We start from the raw sequence: 22,475 nt of genomic DNA on the forward strand, positions 1-22,475 counted from the left end.
ATACACTTTTCTTTTCTTTTGGTCTGAAGAAATATATTACAAGTTTACCTATGCCCTCTGGAATTAAGCTAGTAGACAAAATGGAAGAGTTATATTGCTTTGTAAGAAGAAGTTAAGGAAGACCTACTGGTGGAATTCTATTTGATCCTTGCATTTCATTTAGTATTCTCTAGGATATAACTTTTGAATATAAATAATGGCATTTTTTTTGTTTTTTTAATAAAAGCTTACAACCCCTATTTCCATTAGAGTTTCCATTAAGAACTAAGCATTTTCAAGCCAAGGACATCTTATGATATTTTTAGGACCTTATTCAAGCAAGCAATCTCACCAATTTGAATGAAGCTAGTCATATGTGAGCACACCTCTGCAAAGACTGACACTTGGGCCCAGAACTCATTTTCACATGGCACTAGAAATCTATTTGGATGAAGGTTCATCATGATGAAGACACATTTGGATCTAAAGCAGACATCTTCCACAAAATCACAATGTATCGTGATGTTAGATCTTTAATAGTGGGATCTGCCAAACCATCACAGACGAAACCAGTTCATCCGGCCGCTGCTGCTTACACTTCTTGTTCACTCTTCTGTGTCCTTGTCCTCCAGAGATGACCAAGACAGATACTGCTTTTCCTTCTTTGGATCGACATTTTTTACTCTGGCTAAGAGAGACTTCTTTCAAAAGCTCATAGATAGCACTCTCCTCGGGCTTGTGCTCAGTTGTGTTTGATCCATGAGACAACGTCAGGGACCCAGAAGATGAGGACAAGTCACTTTTCTGAGCGATGGACCCTACTGAGCCTCCTAGCCAAACAGCACTGTCATTGGGGTTGCTCAAAGAAGAACTAGGTCTCTCGTTGTGAACAACGTTCTTTTGGTCCTCATCTTTCAATCCTGAACGAGGACGACTCAGGCTGTGCCTTGATTTGCTTTTGCTTCGCTTGTTGGTCACAGAGGCCATTACGAGGAACTTAACTGGGCCGTTATGTGCATGGTAAGAAACCATTCCTCTTCCTGCAGCCGGGGGAGAAAAACAACAACAACACCTTCATTTTAAAAAAGAGCAATTCTCATTATCTTGACCTTAATTTCACCAGCCATTCAGCCCTTAGAACAATTTTTTTAATGGTTCTCTGCACACCACAGAACAAAAACCTTGCCAAGTCATAACATTTGCATGTTGTTAAGTCAACATGAGTTTGGTGACTACTTACTTTGCAACTGCACAACATTTACTGGGGGGAACTCAATGTGATGCTCCTGTATCACATGGTAAACTCACCTAAAATGTTATAGGAGAGACCTTACTACAGGGAAGATATATATACAGCTGCTTGCCAATGACGTAGCGCGAGGGGCATAGGGGCGGTTGCCCCAGGGGCGAATCATTAGGGGTGCAAAAATTCAACATCTGGTGCTGCCTTAATACAGCTGTGTACTTCCGTTAGTGGGATCCATTGAAAATGGCTTCTCCATGAGAACCAGGAAGTGACCTCTTCAGACAACAGAGCAGCTCTTGTTTTCTGAACTCTGTGGCTGCGATCTCCTGGCAGTTGAATGTGCATGCGTACTTCATCCTTTTCCATTCCGCCCATCTACCCCCTCTGCATGGCGTCAGGCACTGGCAACCCATGCTATGCCACTGCTGGTCTTTGCTACCTTCTGTTGGGTCCACCTCTACTCATTGATTCAAGCTGCCTACAAACAGATACGTGCAGGTCTCTTTCCATCTTGCTGAGCAATATGATGACCCTGTGCTCCCAAGTACCTTCTCCCTTCCATCATTTCCCCCCTGATGTTACCCTTCCTGCTTGATTACCTAGGCCTGGATCTATATATGCAAAAAAAATAAAAACAAAAAAATAAAACAGTAAAGCAACATAAACAATTGATCATCCGCTGCAGTCCGAAATGGTACAGTCCATTCTGCTACATAGGCCTGGGGTTTCCTGAAGTCTTTTGATTGTTCTCCAAAGCCTTGCCCTCTCTCCCAAGATTAAGACAGGTGAACAAGACTAAACCTTCACAGAATCACAGAGTGGTAGAGTTAGAAGGGACCCCCCCCCCCGAGGGTCATCTAGTCCAACCCCCTTCAATGCAAGAATCTCAACACACTGTCTGTCTGTCTGTCTGTCTGTCTGTCTCTCTCTCTCTCTCTCTCCCCCCCCCCCACCATCTACTTTGAAATCGTACCAGACCCTGCTTGGCTTTATGAATATGCCAGCAGTTTTGCTTTTTCTTGTTGCTGCACAAAATGTTTTCAGAAGCAGCCTATTATATATACTGGAGTTACCTTATGATTCTAGAACAAATCAGCAAAATTGAGGACATGCAGAGCTGAAGTTGACGTACAGTTCATGCTTTGTTCTCTTGTTTTCACAACAGCATGAGTAAGGGAATCAGCTGACTTGTTTTGGTTGGCATTTGCACTATCTTAACATTACTAGCTATCTCCACAATCCGCTGCCAAAGACCCTTTTTTCCAATTAAGCTTAATACTCCACTCTTGTTGCACATATACATATTGCCTTGCTGAAATAGATAACATATTTTACTGGGGAGGCCAGATGAAAGCGTCAAACATCCAAGATCCTTAAGTGCAGTGACATTTATTCTGTAGAGTGTCCAGCTGTTATAGTTTACTGGAGTTAAGAAGAGGGGATTTTAAACCACAGGGCATTTTTCTTTACTTGTTAACATATGGATTGGCTGCTAAAAGTAGTTGATCAGTTATAACAAGAGAATAACATGTAGGGGGCAGGGGGAAGTCAGCTGCAAAACATAAAGTATCAATGCATTAGGGTTATTTGGATTTCAAAGAATACAACGGCTGTTAAGCGCAGCCTTCAAATTCAGCACATCTTACTCATGTTCAATTACCAATAGGTTCTTGGAGTTTCATATAGTGTAGATGTATTTATAATTTATTTTTACACCAGATACTCAGTTCGAAAGCTGCTGCAGAAGCCACACAATGTTCTCTAGTGCTTCAGTGTAAGTCATGCATGCATGTGAGAATAGCTTCCAAAGCATACCGTAGTTTTTGCTCCATAAGACGCACTTTTTTTTCCTCCTAAAATGTAAGGGGAAATATCTGTGTGTCTTATGGAGCGAATGGTGGTCCCTGGAGCCGAATTGCCCAGGGGCCAAAAGAGGATCATGCTTTTTATTTTACAAAGAGAAAAGGGGGTGTTGAAAGGACCCCACTCAGCAGCTGATCAGCAAGAGATCAGGAGAGAGATAAGAGTCCTGGCTCCCTTTCAGCCCCGCCCGCTTGCCCAGGCCTCCATTGTTGAATGTGCTGCAGAGGGAGGTTGTTTGTTTCCCCAGCAACATGTGACTGGCTGATTAGATTATCTGTCTGGAAACTGTAGAAAAGGCTCCCTTTCCTTTAGAAGCTGCAGAAATGTGAGTTGTAGTTATCCAACGTTTTAGATCAAATCTCCATTCAGTCATGAAGATCACTGGCTGACCTGGGGCTTATCACCTTCCCTCAGTTTAGCCAACCTCACAGTGTTGTTGTGAGGGTAAACTAGGGGAGAACCATGTTTGTCACCTTGAGCTGCTTGCAGGAAAACACAGGATAAAAATGTAATATTAATAATAATGTCATTTTACTTACCAGTTACTTTTGGAATTCCTTGCAAACGAGGAACCGGGAGTGCTACTATTATCCCAAGATTTGTCCCAACCAATAACAAGCCATGACAAACCAGAAGGCTGGTCACAGAAACACGCTGCTGCCCTAAAAGGTTGAGAAGGTATCGAATTACTCCAAAAGCAAGATATTGCATTTATTTACTTATCTATAAATTAAAATATATTTAAGGACAACAGCCCCTTCTAAGGTGGGTGAGAAGATAAAGATTACGTAGCAGAATACCTTAAATGAATAAAACCAGCAGCAAACAAGGAAACAATCCATTATAAAATTGAGCTTGCTGTAAACAAAACATTAAAAAACCCCACCCTGCTTTATTAAAACAAGGCATTTTGGTTTGTTATAAAAATGAATCAACATTGCAGGTTACAGACTTGGCATGTGAAAAAGGCTTGTGTAGCCTTTTCAGCCACTCAATATTTGTCAGATCTAAATTATCTATATTTCCAAGGTGTCATCCCATTGTAACTTACGTGGAAGCAGAACAAACAAGGTTTTTACAAATGCAGCTAAAAGGAAGAGGGTGTGTTGTAATAGATTTAATGCACCTTTTTAAATCTGCATGCTGCTTACTTTTCTTACATATTGTCTACTGTCCTAGGATAACTAGCAATAGACACAGCATTTGGTGGAGCTACTGTTTCCTACTTGGACCCAATTTCCCACATTCTTAGCATTATTCCATGGAGGAGAGTGTGGACAAGTTCCTTCAGATTACTATATGGGTAAAATGGTTAATCCAGACAACTTTAAGAATATAACTAGTTATAGACATGTGCATGGTTATTTAGAAGTTAAACCCTACTACTGAGTTTTGTAACTGATAGGTTGTATCTGGATTGCAGAGCTGCATTGCTTCTAAAAACACACTTGTTCACCTGCTCCATTCCAACACTTTACTTTTTATACCTGCACCCAAGGCAGCCTACCATAGCACTCCTCCAATTGCACACACCCCTAGATGCTTTTTAGATATTTGGCAGAAATCTAGGTTTCTGCTGAATGGTTACTTTGGCCCTTAGGCACCCACTTGGTGTCCACCAAGGCAGGGCTGTCTTAAGCATATGCGGCGCCGGGGTGCAAAGATCTGCCCAGCACCCCTCCCCCCAGTCCCAGGCACGCAGGAGGGCAGAGCCGGCTGCCTGCCTCAGCTTTTCGCTGGTTCAGTCGCCCCCGAACTCACGGCACAGTGCTACCCACAGCAGAAAAGCTCCAACCGACGGACGGGCTCTTCCCTGGACTCAACTCTCGGCCTGGTGGCCCTGAAAGCCCGGATCCTGGGTGCCCCGCACCCCTATGGGTAAGACAGCCCTGCACCAAGGCCCCTTCCTGACCCTCCAAATTGTCTGTTTTCAGCCCTGTGAAATGGGTATTTTGTCATGCCCATGACAATGTCTCAAGGTTTCCACATGTCCCCAGGCCCCAAAAGTGTAGTAGAACCTACCTTATACTAACTTTCAAGCTTTGTCACAAATGAAGACCTAGCAAGTGTGTGCTCTCTTCTCTTTGTCCAGAACTTCTAGTTCAGACTAAGACGATCCCAACCTAAGCAATCCTTTTCCCCTCATCAGATTCATAGGGTTCTCCACCCAAGTTTATTCGTTGCACAATGAAGCAATTGTGTAAATGCATAGTTCACAGTAGTATAATTCAAATGAAGTCCTTTTTTAAAAAAAAAAAATGAGATATATCCTTACCCATGCATATTCAGCTACTTTAGAAGGAGATGTATTTTTAACCCTTCCCTTCCTTAACCTGCAAATGTGTTTTGCATGATGTTGTGCAAAACAATTTGTGTAAAACTACTTATTGCTGCTCCAATCTTTCCCAATTCGTCCTCATATCTCATTTTGTTTTGTATTTAAAGGGAAATTACTGGTGCATCTCTTAAGGATGAATATCAAAACAATAAAATATTAATGAAAGGGATAATGCTGGCTCTCTCTGGTGCAGAATGCCTGAATGCTCCATCAGAATGAATCAGAGGGGGTAGCCTTGAATGAATCTGAAAAGTCTTGCCTTCTAGCCAAAAGGTGAATGACACTAAGTTGATCACAGCTGGAAAGAAGAGGAAAGTGGAAGGCATCTGTCAGGTTGAAGCCATTAGACCTCCCAAATATTGCCAGAAGCCCCAGCCTAGAGTTGTTTTTAAATGTCAAAATAAATAAACACAAATTATAATATATTATATATAATATAATTCTTAAGAAACAAAATACTTACACAGTGTTAATGCCTGGTACAACCTGTTCCCCACCCCCCTCCACTAAAAAACCCCAAACCACACTGAATGTCATTATTCTCTTGGCATGTAAATGCTTATCTAATCACTCAAAGAGGTATGAAGAGGGTGGGGCAGAGACAGGCGAGATGAAGGAACCTCAGATTGCTTGGGAAGAAATTGTGGGAAGCAGAAAGCTGGGGGGAGGTGGGGAATTTTAATCCTTGCAACTGCCTCATGGGGCAAGATCTACTGGGAACAGTTGCTGTGCTCAGTAGGCCTGAACTGCTCTGTTTCTCCGAATAAGGAGTTAACATCACTGACAGCTTGTGAGTTATTGGTGACTTGCTCACTATACCCACCCCGACATAGTGATGGTAGCTAGGATGTCAAACCAATCGTTTTCAAAGCAAACTTCATAGCTCCTACTTTTACTGCCAGTGAGCTGCTTTGTTGTAAAATTAAATGCTACTGCACGACCCTTTTGACCACGACAAGGAAGCCAAACGATTGTACAAGTGATACTAGGAAATAAATTACCTGGTCACACAATTTTTCCGCCTGAGCCATGGCCAAAGTGCTGAATCTGGTTGTATTGCCTGATAGGATTGGAAAGATTCATGGAGGACAAGGCTCTCAATGGCTACTACCCATGATGGCTTTGTTCTACCATCATTGTTGTTGTTGTTCAGTCGTTCAGTCGTGTCCGACTCTTCGTGACCCCATGGACCAGAGCACGCCAGGCACGCCTATCCTCCACTGCCTCCCGCAGTTTGGCCAAACTCATGCCAGTCTCTTCGAGAACACTGTCCAACCATCTCACCCTCTGCCATCCCCTTCTCCTTGTGCCCTCCATCTTTCCCAACATCAGGGTCTTTTCCAGGGAGTCTTCTCTTCTCATGAGGTGGCCAAAGTACTGGAGCCTCAACTTCAGGATCTGTCCTTCCAGTGAGCACTCAGGGCTCTACCAAGTACCAATTGCTGGGGATTCTGCTTATGGGATTCTTATAGGCTTCTGACCAGCCACTGTGAGAAAAGAATGCTGGACTGCATGGGCCTTTAGTCTCATGCAACAGGGCTCTTATGACTTATTAGGCAAAACAAAATCGAAAATTCTTTCTAGTAGCACCTTAGAGACCAACTGAGTTTGTTCCTGGTATGAGCTTTCGTGTGCATGCACACTTCTTCAGATACACTGAAACAGAAGTCACCAGATCCTTAAATATAGTGGGGGAGTGGGGAGGGGTATTACTCAGAAGGGTGGTGGGAATGGGTGATAATGACTTATTAGGGTTGCCATGGCGAGGGGCAGAGGATGCGGTGGCTACAATAAATCCTTGCAAAACGTTTTTGGTGGGAATGAGGCTGCAACAACTAATCAGAGAAGTGTGAAAGATGTGCTTTACCAGCTTCCAGTGACAAAACACACACACAGAAACCAGTTATACAAAAATTCATCTTATGATTGTCTGTCATCTGCCTACAGCGTTTTGAAAATATGTGTGGATATGTTGTTACGCCCTATTGCTGATCTTCAGCACTTTGACAGCATTAACATGATGGAGACAGGGCAAGAACTAAGTCCCAGCATGGCACAGCAGTGCTTCAGAAATGTCTAACTGCTGGCTTGCACCACTGAAACAACATTGTTTCCGCATGTGAAGATTGCAAGTGATTATCCAGGAATTTAACATCTTGAATGCAGAAGGAAATAAACAATCGGAGGTGAGGTCAAACGGAAATCCTCTGCTCTTGAAGCAATGGAACAACTGGGAAATGAGGAAACACCTGTTTGGGGATGTGAACTTCCAACACAATATAAAATCATCATAGGATGGCAGATGTGCAACATGATTTGTCTGTACTTCTCCATATTAAGTGCATATGGTCAGAGAGTGAGAAGCTTTTCAAATTATCGTTCTATTTGCATTTCTCAAAAATGGTTCCTGATCAATTCAGTTTATGATCATCATCAGCTCATAATGAGCTCCCTTTGGGATAAATTTATCCAACACAGGACTTGGGCAATTAACAATTGTTGCAAAACTCAACCCTACAACAAATTATTCATGTTACATTGCTTCAAATAATGGAGCTGATATCAAGAGGATAAGAATGTAATTTTTTACTCAGCAGGTCCATTGACATAAAGGTGGACATGGGCAAAACTATGCACATACATGATCTCAATTTGGAATTTTCAAAAACTGAAAAACTGTCACTTAGAGCTATATAAAAAGCACCCTTTCCAAATGAGACTCTTTGCTACTATAATTTATATAAATAAACTGAACGCTAATCAATTATTCAAAATGCTTCACATGCATAATCTCAGTAACCCTTTACAATACCAGATTTGCAAGAAGAATCCTTACAGACAAACAGAACTGCAGAAATGTTAACAAAGAAATCGACAAAAATCTGAACCAGGCTCTCCCTGGTGCACAACGCACTGCATAAGCTACTGTGCTGCATCACCTGGCATGCCATTCATTGACACCTAGGTTTAAAGTCTCTTTCGTGGATCACTGCCTTGTCATGTATAGCTAAAGCTATGGTTTTCCCAGTAGTGATGTATGGAAGTGAGAGCTGGACCATAAAGAAGGCTGATCGCCAAAGAATTGATGCTTTTGAATTATGGTGCTGGAGGAGACTCTTGAGAGTCCCATGGACTGCAAGAAGATCAAACCTATCCATTATGAAGGAAATCAGCCCCGAGTGCTCACTAGAAGGACAGATCCTGAAGTTGAGGCTCCAATACTTTGGCTACCTCATGAGAAGAGAAGACTCCCTGGAAAAGACCCTGATGTTGGGAAAGACTGAAGGCACAAGGAGAAGGGGATGACAGAGGATGAGATGGCTGGACAGTGTTGTCAAAGCTACTAACATGAGTCTGACCAAACTGCAGGAGGCAGTGGAAGACAGGAGTGGCTGGCATGCTCTGGTCCATGGGGTCACAAAGAGTTGAACATGACTAAACAACAACAACAACAATGAAGGTTTAAAGTTGAACTTTTCCTTCAGTGATAAACTTAGAGAGAGAACTGCACAGTATCAGCCTAGTTCCAAAAAGTATTTGAAGGACAATCTTAGGGCACTTCCAAATTGTCTGTTCTTGCTGTTTGATTCTTCTCACTGAAGGAAACTCTTGGACTTTGCAAATCACATGTCTGTATGTTTCATAACTGTCTAAAATCTACCCTCCTATTTAGTCATTCTTCCATTAATGAAGGCATTTTAATCTTCTGGCAGAGTTAGGGCATATTGCAATGATGTTATTGTTGTACTACTCTCCCTCTGAGGAAATGGTACACTTTCCTGTCCCCCTTCAGTTTGCAGGAAACACATGTCATACAACAAGGTAAATAATGGAAATTGCTTTGTTACATAGCTAAGCTGTCATCAGTTGTTAAAAGGAACAAATCAAGAATTTCTTCAGAGTCAGCGGAATTGTTCTCAAAGGATTATGTTTTATCAAATCCCATGTAAGCACTGGGGAAAACGTTAGCTTTAGGATATGACATGATGAATAAAAATACCATTTACTGAAAAATAAAACATTACATTGAAATGTAAAAAGCCCAGAGTTCATGGCAACATGGGCTTTATAACAAAACTCCTATAATTAAACTTGGGCTCTTCAAATCAGTGCAACAGGCATGAGTGAAAAGGAGTAAGATTTACTGTTCCAAAATCTATAGTTAAGCATCCCTGATTCTTCCGAATATCTTAAAACTCCACACTGGTGCACCTTGCTATCTGCAGCTCAGCTGAGGATAAACGGCAGCTCAAACGAAAATTCATGAAACTGCTCCAGTTATTCAAGGAGAAATGGGGTAGGGTTGCCGAGTTTTATGTAAAATTATGTCAACTCAAGAGCACTAGAGGCCAAGGAAAAGTCCAAAAAGAAAGTGGTGATTCCGTGGTATGGCTGGAGTTAAGCAGGTCTCACCCTATAAATTGCCTGGCTGAGAAGCCACCTGGAATCCATTTGTAAGCCAGTGTGTAATTATTTGAAGGAAGAGCAAGGGCACAGGTGTGACGAATAAAGAAACTCAAGTATACCACGGCCAGGTTTACGTGACTGCTTGCCCCCTTCCTTTGGTGTTTCCCCAAGAGAGAAGTAAGAATCTGTTACAGTTTAAGGATCTCTTGCTTTAGAGCTTTAGTTTAGAGGGAATTAGGCAGAAATGAGGTTCTAACCCACCACTCACCCTGTTGCACAAAAGCAAAATGTAAGCTGTATGGGTTATTTTAAAATTTTCTATTCATTCATTTAGATGCTAACAGCCATCGCACTCCACCCCTGGACACAGGTCTGCTTTTGCCAGATGCTACCTCAATGAAATATTCTCCACCTGCAGAGCAACAGGCATTTACGACAATAAAAAACTAAGCTCACAGACACTGCTGCCGCTGCATGTTTCTCTCACAATATAGGAGGATATTGGTGACACGTTTACAGCTATAATTTTTAGCCTGTTGGCTACACTAGCTGGAGGTTTACAAATATATTACCAAACAGATAATCTGATGAGCACAGTGTCTCCCAAACTTGGGTCTCCAGCTGTTTTTGGACTATAATTCCCTTCATCCCTAGCTAGCAAGATCAGCGGTCAGGGATGATAGGAATTGTAGTCCAAAAACAGCTGGAGACCCAAGTTTGTGAAACGCTGTGCTAGTGAAACAGAGCATGCCACCACTTGCATAGAGAGCTAAACTAACCCGATGGGGCAACTGTTTGCCCTGCTCACATATAAACACAGGGACGGAGTGGGTTCTCAAATTTTCAGTGAAAATGAACATGCCAGTAGGACAGAGCAAAATCTACCATCTCTCCCAACCTTCCTGCAGTAGCCTTGTTGCTTTAGGTCAAGGGTGGTTTATCTTGAGGCCCTCCAGATGTTGTTGGATTAACTGCCACCACCCATTGCTGATGGGAACTGTAAATTCAACAACATCTGGAGGGCCTCAAGATTAGCCACCCCTTGCTTCAAACAGTTCTTTCTCGCCCCAGTTCAGATACTGGAAATGAGTCCAGTTCAGAGGAACTTGGTTAAAGCAACAGAGAAAAAGCAGACTAAAGTGGGAGAGGGAAGAAGAGTTTGCTCTCCTTTCCCTAGTGCTCCTTTGAATGCAAAAATTGTAAAATCAAAATCAAAAATCAAAACTCCATTCTATATGAACAGGAAAGGCATGTGCATAAAATGAATGCAAGTATCACATTAGGAGCAAAGATTACTTCGAAGCACCTGTTTTGCATTATTGACCCTGCTCAGGCGTTCAGAGGGAGAAGCAACTGACCAAACTGGAAGGACTAAGTTTATTTTAACATGGGTTCTCACCTAAAAATACAAAGCTGGATCTTCTTAATCCCGTCGGACATCCCCTATGGAGTGGGAGTGGGGAGTGCCAGTCCCAAGGCCTCTCCATCTTGGCTTTTGGGACTCTTCCCCAAGCCACCCCACACTGCCCTCACCAGATCTCCTTTGTTCCCTTCCTGGAGTGTTTTTGCCTGGCTGGAACGTGGCCTTGAACTGCACTGATGGCTTTTGTTTGATCAAATGAATTAATAATAATAATAATAATAATAATAATAATAATAATAATAATAATAATTGTACCCCGCTCATCTGCCTTGGTTTCCCCAGCCACTCTGGACGGCTTCCAGCAAAATATATTAAAATAAATAATTCAACAAATATTAAAAGCTTCCCTAAACAGGGCTGCCCTCAGATGTCTTCTAAAAGTCAGATAGTTGTTTATTTCCTTGACATCTGATGGGAGGGCGTTCCACAGGACAGGTGCCACTACCGAGAAGGCCCTCTGCCTGATTCCCTGTACTTGGCTTCTCGCAGTGAGGGAACCACCAGAAGGCCCTCGGCACTGGACCTCAGTGTCCGGGCAGAAAAACTGGGTTTTCCGCGGTGATGTGTAGGAACCTATGGAGGAATGAGGTTTCCTATACAAAAGGGAAGAATCACATTGACTGCTCTTCCAACTTTTGCTTCTAGACATGCCCACCAGTGGTATGAAGACCCCCAGAAGACAATAATGCAAAGGGTTTCCCCGCACCCCTTTATAGAAGGTTTAAACTCTTTGGAAGAATTGAGGGATATCTTGCTGCTTTTTAATACAGACTACAACTACAGAAGATGAGTATCACCACTAAATTTTACCGTTCCAACACATAACAGCCATCTATTTCTCAAAGTGAGCAACATACATTTATAACACTAGCCTGTAAATAGGATGGGTAGTTTTTTCCCCTTCCCCATCCTTGCAAGTTGAGGCTATAGGAGATGTCCGATTTCTGCACTGTTCTAGCCCAGGGATTTTTAAAGTGCGGTCCGTGACACATGCATGTCAAGCAGTGCCCTCCTGCTGCTACCTAGCAACAGCTCCCCTCCCCTCTGCGTGTTCAGTACAGCGACAGAGTATTGAAGGAACAAGAGTTTTAATTTAGAAGCCTTTCAGGCAGACTTTAATATGATGGTCGTAATATAAGGGGATGTGGGACCCATAAAAGAAAAATGGAATATCGGTCTGCAGTATAGGAGGTGTGTTTTTTAAATTTTTAAAAAAGGTGTGCTACTAGGAAAACCATTTCAGTTCAAAAAGCTGGAGGGGCACAATTAAGAGTCCTTGTTTTTGGCCCGTTTCTTTCTTTGCCCCCTTTCCTCAAGGTAAGTTATAACCAACAAGCCCATTAACGGCACAATAATTATTTCAGATATAAATAGTCTAAAGTGAAAGAGAAGGAATAAGAAAAGGAATCACCAGGCAGCTGGTTAATTTGGGTTCATAGTCACTCCTGTGTTGCTGCAATCTGACTCAAAGTATTGATTTATTCTGACATCAGTTTTGCGCCTCCCCTCCCCAATATTTTCTGTAAATTCTTTAAAAGGATTTCGTTCTCAGAAGTTTTCCTTCCGCACTTTCATTTTCAGTCTGAAACTCTCTTGTGTGTTTGTGCATACATGCACATCATTATCCTGTTGCTTTATGAAACTGACCTTCTGCTAAAGTAGTCCCAGTCATAGCTCAGCATTAGCAAATAAAATATTATGTACAAAATACCATGTACATAGGGTCCCTGACAGAGTGATAAACACCGACACAAAAAAAGCAATACCCAGTTTACTCATTTTAAATGTTACAATTCTTCCTTTTCTCAAGTATAACACATTTGTCTCAAGCATCAATCGCAATTCTAAGAACTCTATTGAAACTTGGGCTGTTCATTTATAAGGAGAGGAAAAATTCTTCAGATAAAGTAAAGGCAGCTGAAATGCTATGGTAATGACACCAGGGCACACACACACATATATAATTAACTCAAGCTCTTCAACAGAAAAGCACAGTTTACATCATATTGTTTTATTTCCATGGCAATTGCAGCTAAGACTAAATATTTTCCAGTTAGCTTTCCCCCCCTCCATTAAAAAAACACAAAATAGTTACTACCAAGCATAGAAGGTGGTGGTGGGGAATACAGTTTGTCCCTAACACTACAAAACATTGATTCATTTTCCATAATGGTAGCAAAATGAATGGAAAGCTTTTCTGAACTCAGGACAAGCTAATGTGTGAGTATGAAATAAAATTAGGCATGGCTATTAGAAAAACTGGGGGGACCCCAAACATACATTTATTAAATTCAAAACACAGGGCATTTTGGAGCTAATAAAACTATAGATGAGACAGGAGGGCTGGCAATGGATGGGGATATTTGAGACTAGTTAAAAGCAAAATCCACACCCAGGTCCTTACTACCCACTTTCACATTTACAGGAAAAGGACAAACTTAGGAATTGCTTTGAAAATGTCTGTCTGTTTCCAGGTCATTCTATTTATTTATCTCCCACCTTCCTCCCATGGCAGGACTCAGGGTGTCTCACAGCATAAATTAAAATGGATAAAACTAAAACACACGATATAAATAGAAAGATTTAAAAAGCAATTAACCAAGTAGCCCTATTAAAAATAACACTAAAGACTCTTAAATATAAAAACAAAAAATAAACAAATTGCAGGCTGTTCACTGTAATCAAGCTGTGCAAATTTGCATTTAACGAACAACTGAATGTAAATTCCCCTAAAGATTGAGTTTTGCTAAAAGGGGTAGCGGGGAGGGGCAAAACCATCTAACAATCGTAAATAAGGGCATAGTAGGGACGCAGGTGGCACTGTGGTCTAAACCACTCAGCCTCTTGGGCTTGCCGATTGGAAGGTTGGTGGTTCAAATCCCCACGATGGAGTGAGCTCCCGTTGCTCTGTCCTAGCTTCTGCCAACCTAGCAGTTCGAAAGCACACCAGTGCAAGTAGATGAATAGGTACTGCTGTGGCGGGAAGGTAAACGGCGTTTCCATGCGCTCTGGCTTCCACCCTGGTGTTCCATTGTGCCAGAAGTGGTTTAGTCATGCTGGCCACATGACCGGGAAAGCTGTCTGTGGACAAACACCAGCTCCCTCGGAGATGAGTGCTGCAACCCAAAGTTGAATTTGGCTGGACTTAACTGTCCAGGGATCCTTTACCTTAAAGGGCTTAGTAACCACATTTTGGGCAAAGATATTGGGGTGACTTCTTCTACAGCTTGCTTCATAGTTATAGGCACATCTTAAATATAAGCAATTGCTTAAAAACGAGTATAGCAGGGGCCAGGCAGACATGAAAAATGGCTTTTCATCTTCAAATACCAACTTTTCTTGGCTGTGCACAAATTTGTTTTCTTTTAAAGCTATGCAAGATATGGACAAAAAGCTGGAATACTATGCAATTATGTTGACACCCCCCCCCCCAGTTATTGTGACTCACATATTGTGATTATGCAAAGTTCCTATTTAGCTGCCATGCCTGTGAAGCACTGGAACACTGAAAAAGTTCCACAACTTGAACAAAAGCGGACACCCTTAAATAAATGTATAAAACGCTGTTACCTGACAACATATTGTGAACCAGGGTAGCGACATTCACATCCTGGAGGTGCTTAAGGGTTTCGGTGTGGAAAAGGCGAAGCGTAGATCCCGATGTGAAGGCAATCCAGATCCCAACTCCTGCGACAGCCATATGAGAAATCACCATCCCTTCCTCTTGATGGGCTTCAAAGTGGCACTGAGTAATAGACAGAAGTAACTCAAAGTAACACAGCAGAACAAAAAACACCTGCAATCTATAGTTGTCATTGATGATGATTAGCCGGCTCTTCACCCTAAGGTTCCAGGGCAGGTTACCATAATTAAAACAATTAAAGGTTGGTTGTTTTCTCAGGGTAAACCAGGTACCCACTGTAAGCTGTGCTAAGTATTAAACTCTCTCTCTTGTTCCTACAACATACATACATACATACATACATACATGTATGGATGGAAAACTCATGATGGTTAGGAAACTCCAAATGCTTGACACTGTATTTTAACACTGGGATTCAGATGTTCCTATTATAGAAGAAAAACAACAGCACCCAACTCCCAAATACAAGGGTGTGTCTTAAGGTGTCACTCTGTTGACGGCAAGGCTACTGTCAGCAGAGAAGTGAGAGAAGCAAATTTCAAAACCTTCTCCTTCCTCTTGGAGTCTTTGCAAGTTCCTTAAATATGCACTATGAGGTCCTCTAATCCTTCCCTGTGAGCAGGATTTTTGGGGCAGTAGGGGGCAGCATATTTGAGAGGGGTGCCAAAAACCGCTTGCCTCCCTGCTCAATTGGCAGAAGCCTTGTCACCAGCTAAGTGACACAGCTACAACCCACAGAACATATCAATCACCAAATTCAACAACAGAAGGAATAGAGTAATCAAGGGTGGGGGAGTAGGTCTTCAAGACTCTCCTAAGTACTTGAAGGACTGGGTCTTGTCAGAGAATAGTTGGTAATGTGTCCCAGAGCGATGGGGCCTTTACAGAAAAGGTCTTCTCCTTTACACCCACAACAATTGACTGTTGTTCACCCTGGCATTCAAAAATCCAGATTTCCTCAAAATTTAACCAGAGTGGAACCAATTGGATGACAGAATCCTGGAACAATGATGGATCGGAACTCTGTTCACCCTAGGGATTTTAACGAGTTATAGGAAGAATAGTCTTGTTCCATTAAACTTCACAGATTTCAGCCCAACCAAGACAAGGAATGTTGACATACTGGTTCAAATATCTGCATGTAATATGTTCTATTTGAAGATATTCTGAACTCATTCGGATAAGCAAAATAGCTTATGTTGCAGATGCCTCTTGGAAAAGGATAAATTGTGACAGTTCCAGTTATATTATTCTGCAAAAACACAGCTCTGGATCCTCTCCTTCAAATATATGGGAACAGATGGCATTACCCAAGTAAAGAACAAGACTAGGAAGGGGGAGGAGGGAATATATGGCCAAGAAAGACTGTGTTAATTTTGGCAAATCAATTGACTCACATCAATCATGAGAAAGTTCAGATCAGTCAGGAACCAAAATATTCTGTTTTTAAATCTAAAGTTACGAAAGGCAATTATTAACAGCATTTTTTTTTTTACTTAACTCTATATTAAAAGGTGGGTGAAAAATTGAGCTGTACAGGAAAAAATACAAATGATGATATTAGGGATAAATCAAATATTTCAAAGTGGGTTATTTGAGGATCACTGGTTGCTGTGATACATATCATTATGTGACACCATGAAGCACTGTTGCTTTCTTTATGATTAGGATAGATTAGAGAACATTATGAATATTAGTAATTTCAAAGCTGATCTTCCAGCAGGAGGAGAAGGAAAGAGGTTGCTAGGTGCCCCTTTAAAAAAAAAGATTAAAATACTCAGAAGAGAATCAAGCAAATGCAACACTAATTTAAAAGTTTTATATCACTTGCATGCTGTGCTTCGTAGGTTTTTAAAAAGTAACAGCCGTGAAACGGATCAAAATAAAACGGGAATGCATAAATAAAACTCAAAGCCAAGTAGGCTGTTTTACTAACACATTAAATCTGCAATCTTACAAACTTGGAAGTCCCATTGAACTTAGTGCTATTTTCAGTGCATTCCCTACACATGTCTACTGAGAAGTAAGTATTGACAAACTCAAAAGCGCACACACAAAACACAAACTATGAAAGCAGCTGAAAGTAGACATTGAAAGTAGGCATTGAAAATGTATTTATTTTAAAAGGGTGCAATGTACTTTTCCTATACTCAGAGCAGATTCCTTCAAAACATTAACTCAAGATAAAATGTATTAACGCAAAATAAACAATGAAAAACCTGCAAATGCAAATCAAAGAATTAAAACTCATACAATCAAGTGCCTTTAGAAATGGGAAGATTTTATATTGTACGCAGAAGGAAGCAGCTGTGGGCTCACCGAGAAGAGTGCTGTTATTGCTCCAATGCTGTAGAGCTAAGCCCTGTTCCTTGCACCTGGTGCCCTCCTGTTGCAGAGCAAGACCATCAGTTAAACAGTGATTGAGTGAAGGCTCATACAGAGAGCATGGGTCTCCAAGGTGTGTGCATGTTTCAGGCCTTGAGGTTGTCAGGGAACTGTCCCCAGCGCAGCGCAAGGTGGTGGAAGGGCTCTCGGGATGCTACAGAGAGCCCCGGCCCCACCTGACCAGCAGCACCTCCTCTGGCAGCGGAGGGAGCAGCGAGGCTTCCAGCGGGGAGGGGCATGGTCCAGCAGCCAGAAGGGGTTTGTCACCCCTGATTTACAGAGCTACACTTCCTTCATCTTCACAATTTAATGGGGGGGGGGCGCACTTTCTATATAGTCCCATGTGGAAACCCTATAGTTGCACAAGCACTGATATATATGCAATGAAAAGTATCAGAGGTTCACAATGGCTTAAGAGACATTGCCTACTGAAAGGGGCAAGAATTACCCCAGCAAAATGATTAAGGGTAAAGAGAGAATAAGTGGTTTTTGTTATCAGCTGTGGGCTGGGACGAAGGAGCTAATAATGTACTGAGCTGAGAAAGTTTGCATTTTGCTTCCACTCGTGACAAGAGCTTAGAATACTGTAATCAGGAGGAAGACTAGGTAGATAGCCCTCCCCCTCCCCATTCTATGTTCTAAAAGTCAGGAATGGGACTAGAATTGTAGACATTTTCTTTCTTATTTTTGGTGGCTGGTGGCCTCTTATCTCACCCACCCGCTGGAATGCGTTCCCTGCTAATGTCCCCTGTGACATGAACACAGCCCACAAACCCTGCAACTATAATTTCATCCTTCTTAATTAGGGAATGATTAATTGGGGGTGGATGCCATAGTTCCCAAAGGATATTTGTGTTACAAGTTTGGAGTTATTATAAGAATGTTACCTGGTACAAAGTACAACCCATTCCCTCCCAGCCTGCCCTCACAATCTAAGTTCTCTTCCCTTTGACCCTGATGCAGAATAAGACACTCAACCCAGCACTTGACTCAGACTGAAGGTGGGGGAAGGAGGCCAGCTGTTACTTTATATAGGAATCCCTTGTGGCTGGGTGGGGGCTTCTGACAAATTGGTTAGGATCCACACCCTTACTGTTGCAACATCTATTAGAACAGGGTTTCTCAAACCTGGATTTCCAGCTGGGTTTGGACTACAATTCCCATCATCCCTGACCACTGGCCCTACTAGCTAGAGATGGTGGAAGTTGTAGTCCAAAAACAGCTGGAGACCCAAGTTTGGGAAACCCTGGGTTAGAGGAAGGGTTATATGTTTCTATTATGAATTCTTATTAATTACCTGCCAATAGAAAGTAGTAGACTAGTTCCCAGTTGTTGTTTTTTTTAATGTATTTGTCCCTTAGATGGTTAAACATTAGGTTTCTGGAGTGAAGAAGGAAGAATCCATTCTGTTGTTACAGCAGCTAACATTTTCCAGAAGTGCTTCTCTTACCACATTCTGTATTTGCCAGCTAATTCATTATACTTCCAGACAATGTGTGCTTCACTGTTGAAACTGATGCGAGACAAAAGGCCATGATCATACTTTATGTAGGCGGCAAGTCAATTAATTGTGGAGGGTGCCCCCCCCCATTTCTCATGACTTATATTATTGGCTTTGGTCACTGCTTACTCCCACATCACACACTCCAGCGTCTATCTCCGACACATGTCATTCTGCCTTGCATTACTGGGATGTCCTTGGCCTCAGTAGGTGGGCTGTGCTAGCCTGCTATTTCCTAGGTTATCATTAGCACAGGTTTATTGAAAGGAACTGTGCTATTTGGAAAAAAAAAATGTCAATATTTTAAAAAAGAAGTTACCCTTTCCCAAATAGTATAGGATGACGTGCACCATTTCAGCTATGCATACCATTCAGACCAGAGTTCCAAAGACCTTTTAAAAGCAGTTCACCAGTTCATAGTACAACATAAAAAATAGCACATGCACATCAACAAATAGTGCTACTAAGGCAGAAAAAGACAGTGCTGAACACCATCTCTCAGTTGGTACCATTCTTGAATCCAAGCTGCCACAGAAACTAACAGCCAGTTTCCAGGATTTATACTGGAAGTATCATTACTACATTACCAAAGAGTATCATTATTACATTACTACATTACCAAACCATAGTCATTAAAAAAACAAAAACAAACAAACAACAACTAACTAGAAGCTGTGTCAAAAGCACTCTGACTGGAGAAACAATGGGTATCCCCTTTAAGGCCAGCCTTGCAAATTAGTGTCAGTCACCCAACCTCTTCCCAGTGTCTCTCTTTTCCATTTTGCCGTTACTTCTGTGTATGAAGTTGTGCTCTCTTTCGCCTTTCAGAGCAAAGACACCCAAAGCTACCATAGTGCTCTACTGTTTCCTCTGCCAGGGGAGAAACAACAACAAATGCAATTCAGTACAGTGGCACCTTGGTTTGCAACTGTTTTGGATTACAACCACGTCAAACCTGGAAGTGCATGTCCCTTTTTTTGGATTACAACCAATTTTTAATTTTTGATTACAACCAATTTTTTTTTTGGGGGGGAGGCCGCATTGGCGAAAGTGCGCCTTGGATTACATCCTGTTTTGGTTCACAACCGGACCTCTGGAACAGATTATGGTTGTAAACCAACGTACCACTGTACTATGGTTTGCTACCCATTGCCATTCGTAGAATGATAGATCTGGAAGAGATCCTGAGAGCCATCCAGCCCAATCCCCTGTAATGCACAAATCTTTTGTCAAGCATGGGGCTCGAATCCACGACCCTGAGATTATGAGTTTCATGCTCTACTGACGGTCCTCTTCCAGAAGAGAAAGAAGAGAACATGCACATGTCTAGCAATTGCCCTCCAACCATTTCCCCATCTCTCTAATGGGGAAAAAAATAAAATACATTGCAGTCTTTGCTACTCTCAGCAAAACGAATCCACCCTAGCATTCTTCCAGTGGCCTCAGCAATCCATTGCATCTTCAATTTTCTCCTCCCCAAAGGAGGCCTGTATTTCTTTTCTCAAGCTCCAACTCTATGGCAACACTAGATCTACATCACACATTTTTCGGAGCCACAGCCAAATCTTTCAACATAGTGGTGCCTGTGATGGCCCACCACTGTTACAACAGCACATCACATAGTTTGCATCTTTCTCTCCCCCCCCCCACTTACACCCAGTACAAACCCTTTTGTGCTTCAGGCCTAAAGAGCTGTGCCAAAAACTGAACCGTGCTTTCTCAGGCATAGCAAGTTCTGTATAATGGGCACCATTGTTCAGGAGAAGTGACTGACTTTTAACTACTCAGGAGAAAGAGAGAATGAGCAGCATTTAGGCATCCTACCAAGGAACACAGGGTATTTCTTGTTTATCTAGCGTGTTTCGGATGGCTTTGTTAGGTTTTAAAATGAAGTTGTCATGTATTTCATCCACACAAAAAACACTGAACAGTAGGATTGTTTTACATCTCCACTGAGGCACTTTTCTCCCCTGAACACTGAAAGGAAGATCCGTTTCATGAATACTGAGCTTTCTGTGCACCAGACACCTATGAGATGGGACCTGAGACAATTCTGAAGCAGCAGCTTGTTAAGCAGGAAAGCAGCCATGCCAAACATGCATGAGAGGCAAGTAATCAAAGGCACCCTAAAACCCAATAATGCTTTTGTGAAATCCACTAGTTATTAAGCAACTCTCTTTTGCGGCAGCTAGCCTGGTGACTGGGAGTGGCCGCCGAGACCATATAACACCGGTCCTGATCTACATTGGCTCCCAGTATGTTTCCGAACACAATTCTAAGTGTTGGTGCTGACCTTTAAAGCCCTAAACAGCCTCGGCCCAGTATACCTGGAGTGACTCCACCCCCATTGTTCAGCCCAGACACTAAGGTCCAGCGCCGAGGGCCTTCTGGCGGTTCCCTCACTGCAATAAGTGAGGTTGGAGGGAAGCAGGCAGAGGGTCTTCTCAGTAGTAGCGCCCACCCTGTGGAACACCCTCCCATCAGATGTCAAGGAAATAAACAACTACCTGACTTTTAGAAGACATCTGAAGTTTTTAATGTTTGGTGTTTTATTGTGTTTTTAATATTCTGTTGGGAGCCCCCCAGAGCAGCTGGGGAAACTCAGCCAGATGGGCGGGGTATGATGATAATTATAATTATTATATCATCATCATCATCATCTTTTGGAAGGGCAAACACTTCACAATTGATGGAATTTCAATAATGCAACAGTATTAGCACCCTAATTCTATGCACTGCTCTGCTTGCATAGCAACATCTAGGAATAAGTCCTGGACTCCGGTTCTGGCTGGGGCACTACTATAACTTCTAGATTGACACTGGGAGCTGGTACTGATGAAGGTTCTGCAGCAATCACAGAAATGGAGGTGGATGTTTGCCCTGTCCAAGAAACAGCAAAGTGTTATCATGTTCAGGGCAGCTGGGCTTGCTTCTTCCTATTCCAGCCACAATATTCGTGTCCATGCTTTGTGATGAGCCACCCTTTCAAGCTCATTTGAATGACAGTGCCTTTGTTTGCAGAAAAGAATACTGAGGATTCCCTCTCTTGCCAAGGATAGCCCTTATGAGAGCTACAACGTACTGGGGCAGGGTAGGGTGGCCAGAACTGCAATTGCTAAATAAAACACATAGACACACACATTATAACCACAATGTTATAGACTGGCATGCAGCTTCCAAGAGAGCTTAGACCAAAAAGGTTCACTTAAGTTCAGCTTGTGATGAGGCTTCCAAAAGGAGGCTTCCAAGTGTCCTAAACGCACAGCAAGGAACGAACAATGGGTAGGAAGCCACAGAGATGGCGCTGCATCTCGGCTTGAAAATATTTAACACGTGAGAAAGACATTAAGTAGCATTTATTATGGAGACAAGAGTGGCTGAGCTGCAGACCAGGAAGGCAGTCTTTTGTCAATATTATTAACTGGCAATTGATCCTGAGTGTGCTTGTTGTCAGGGGCAACGCAAGCCATATTTATTTGATGGGGACTTTAGCATCAGGCAAGGATGCTGGCACCTGAAGTGGTCTTTCGAAGGGTTAACAGCTCACAGGGAGGTAGGCAGCTGAAGACAGCAGTTGTCAGCCTCAATTGACTTCTGTTTTACATAATTCTCTCCAAAAATTCTCAAGAGTGCAGTTGGGTTCTGGACTTCTAGCCACAATACTCTTTGTATATTAATAATATTGTCTTC

The 22,475-nt window shown here is 42.3% G+C and overlaps 1 protein-coding gene across 4 annotated transcripts in view; it reads right to left on the minus strand.

The window, feature by feature from the left end:
- Window positions 1-479: 479 nt before the first annotated feature.
- The window catches only part of ARHGEF10 (Rho guanine nucleotide exchange factor 10), an 87,003-nt gene continuing 65,007 nt past the window's right edge, over window positions 480-22,475 (minus strand). For 2 of the 4 annotated variants that reach the window (XM_033143001.1, XM_033143000.1), the window contains 3 exons: window positions 14,827-15,001; window positions 3,628-3,750; window positions 480-1,019 (listed from right to left, as the gene is read on the minus strand). In XM_033143001.1, coding sequence (XP_032998892.1) covers window positions 505-1,019; window positions 3,628-3,750; window positions 14,827-15,001 — 813 coding nt within the window. In that variant the 3' untranslated portion in view covers window positions 480-504. The remainder of the gene's footprint in view (window positions 1,020-3,627; window positions 3,751-14,826; window positions 15,002-22,475) is intronic. The other 2 variants (XM_033142999.1, XM_033143002.1) reach the window with 1 other exon arrangement.

The sequence above is a fragment of the Lacerta agilis genome, chromosome 3 (genome assembly GCF_009819535.1).
Source record: "Lacerta agilis isolate rLacAgi1 chromosome 3, rLacAgi1.pri, whole genome shotgun sequence".
Lineage (NCBI taxonomy): Eukaryota > Metazoa > Chordata > Lepidosauria > Squamata > Lacertidae > Lacerta > Lacerta agilis.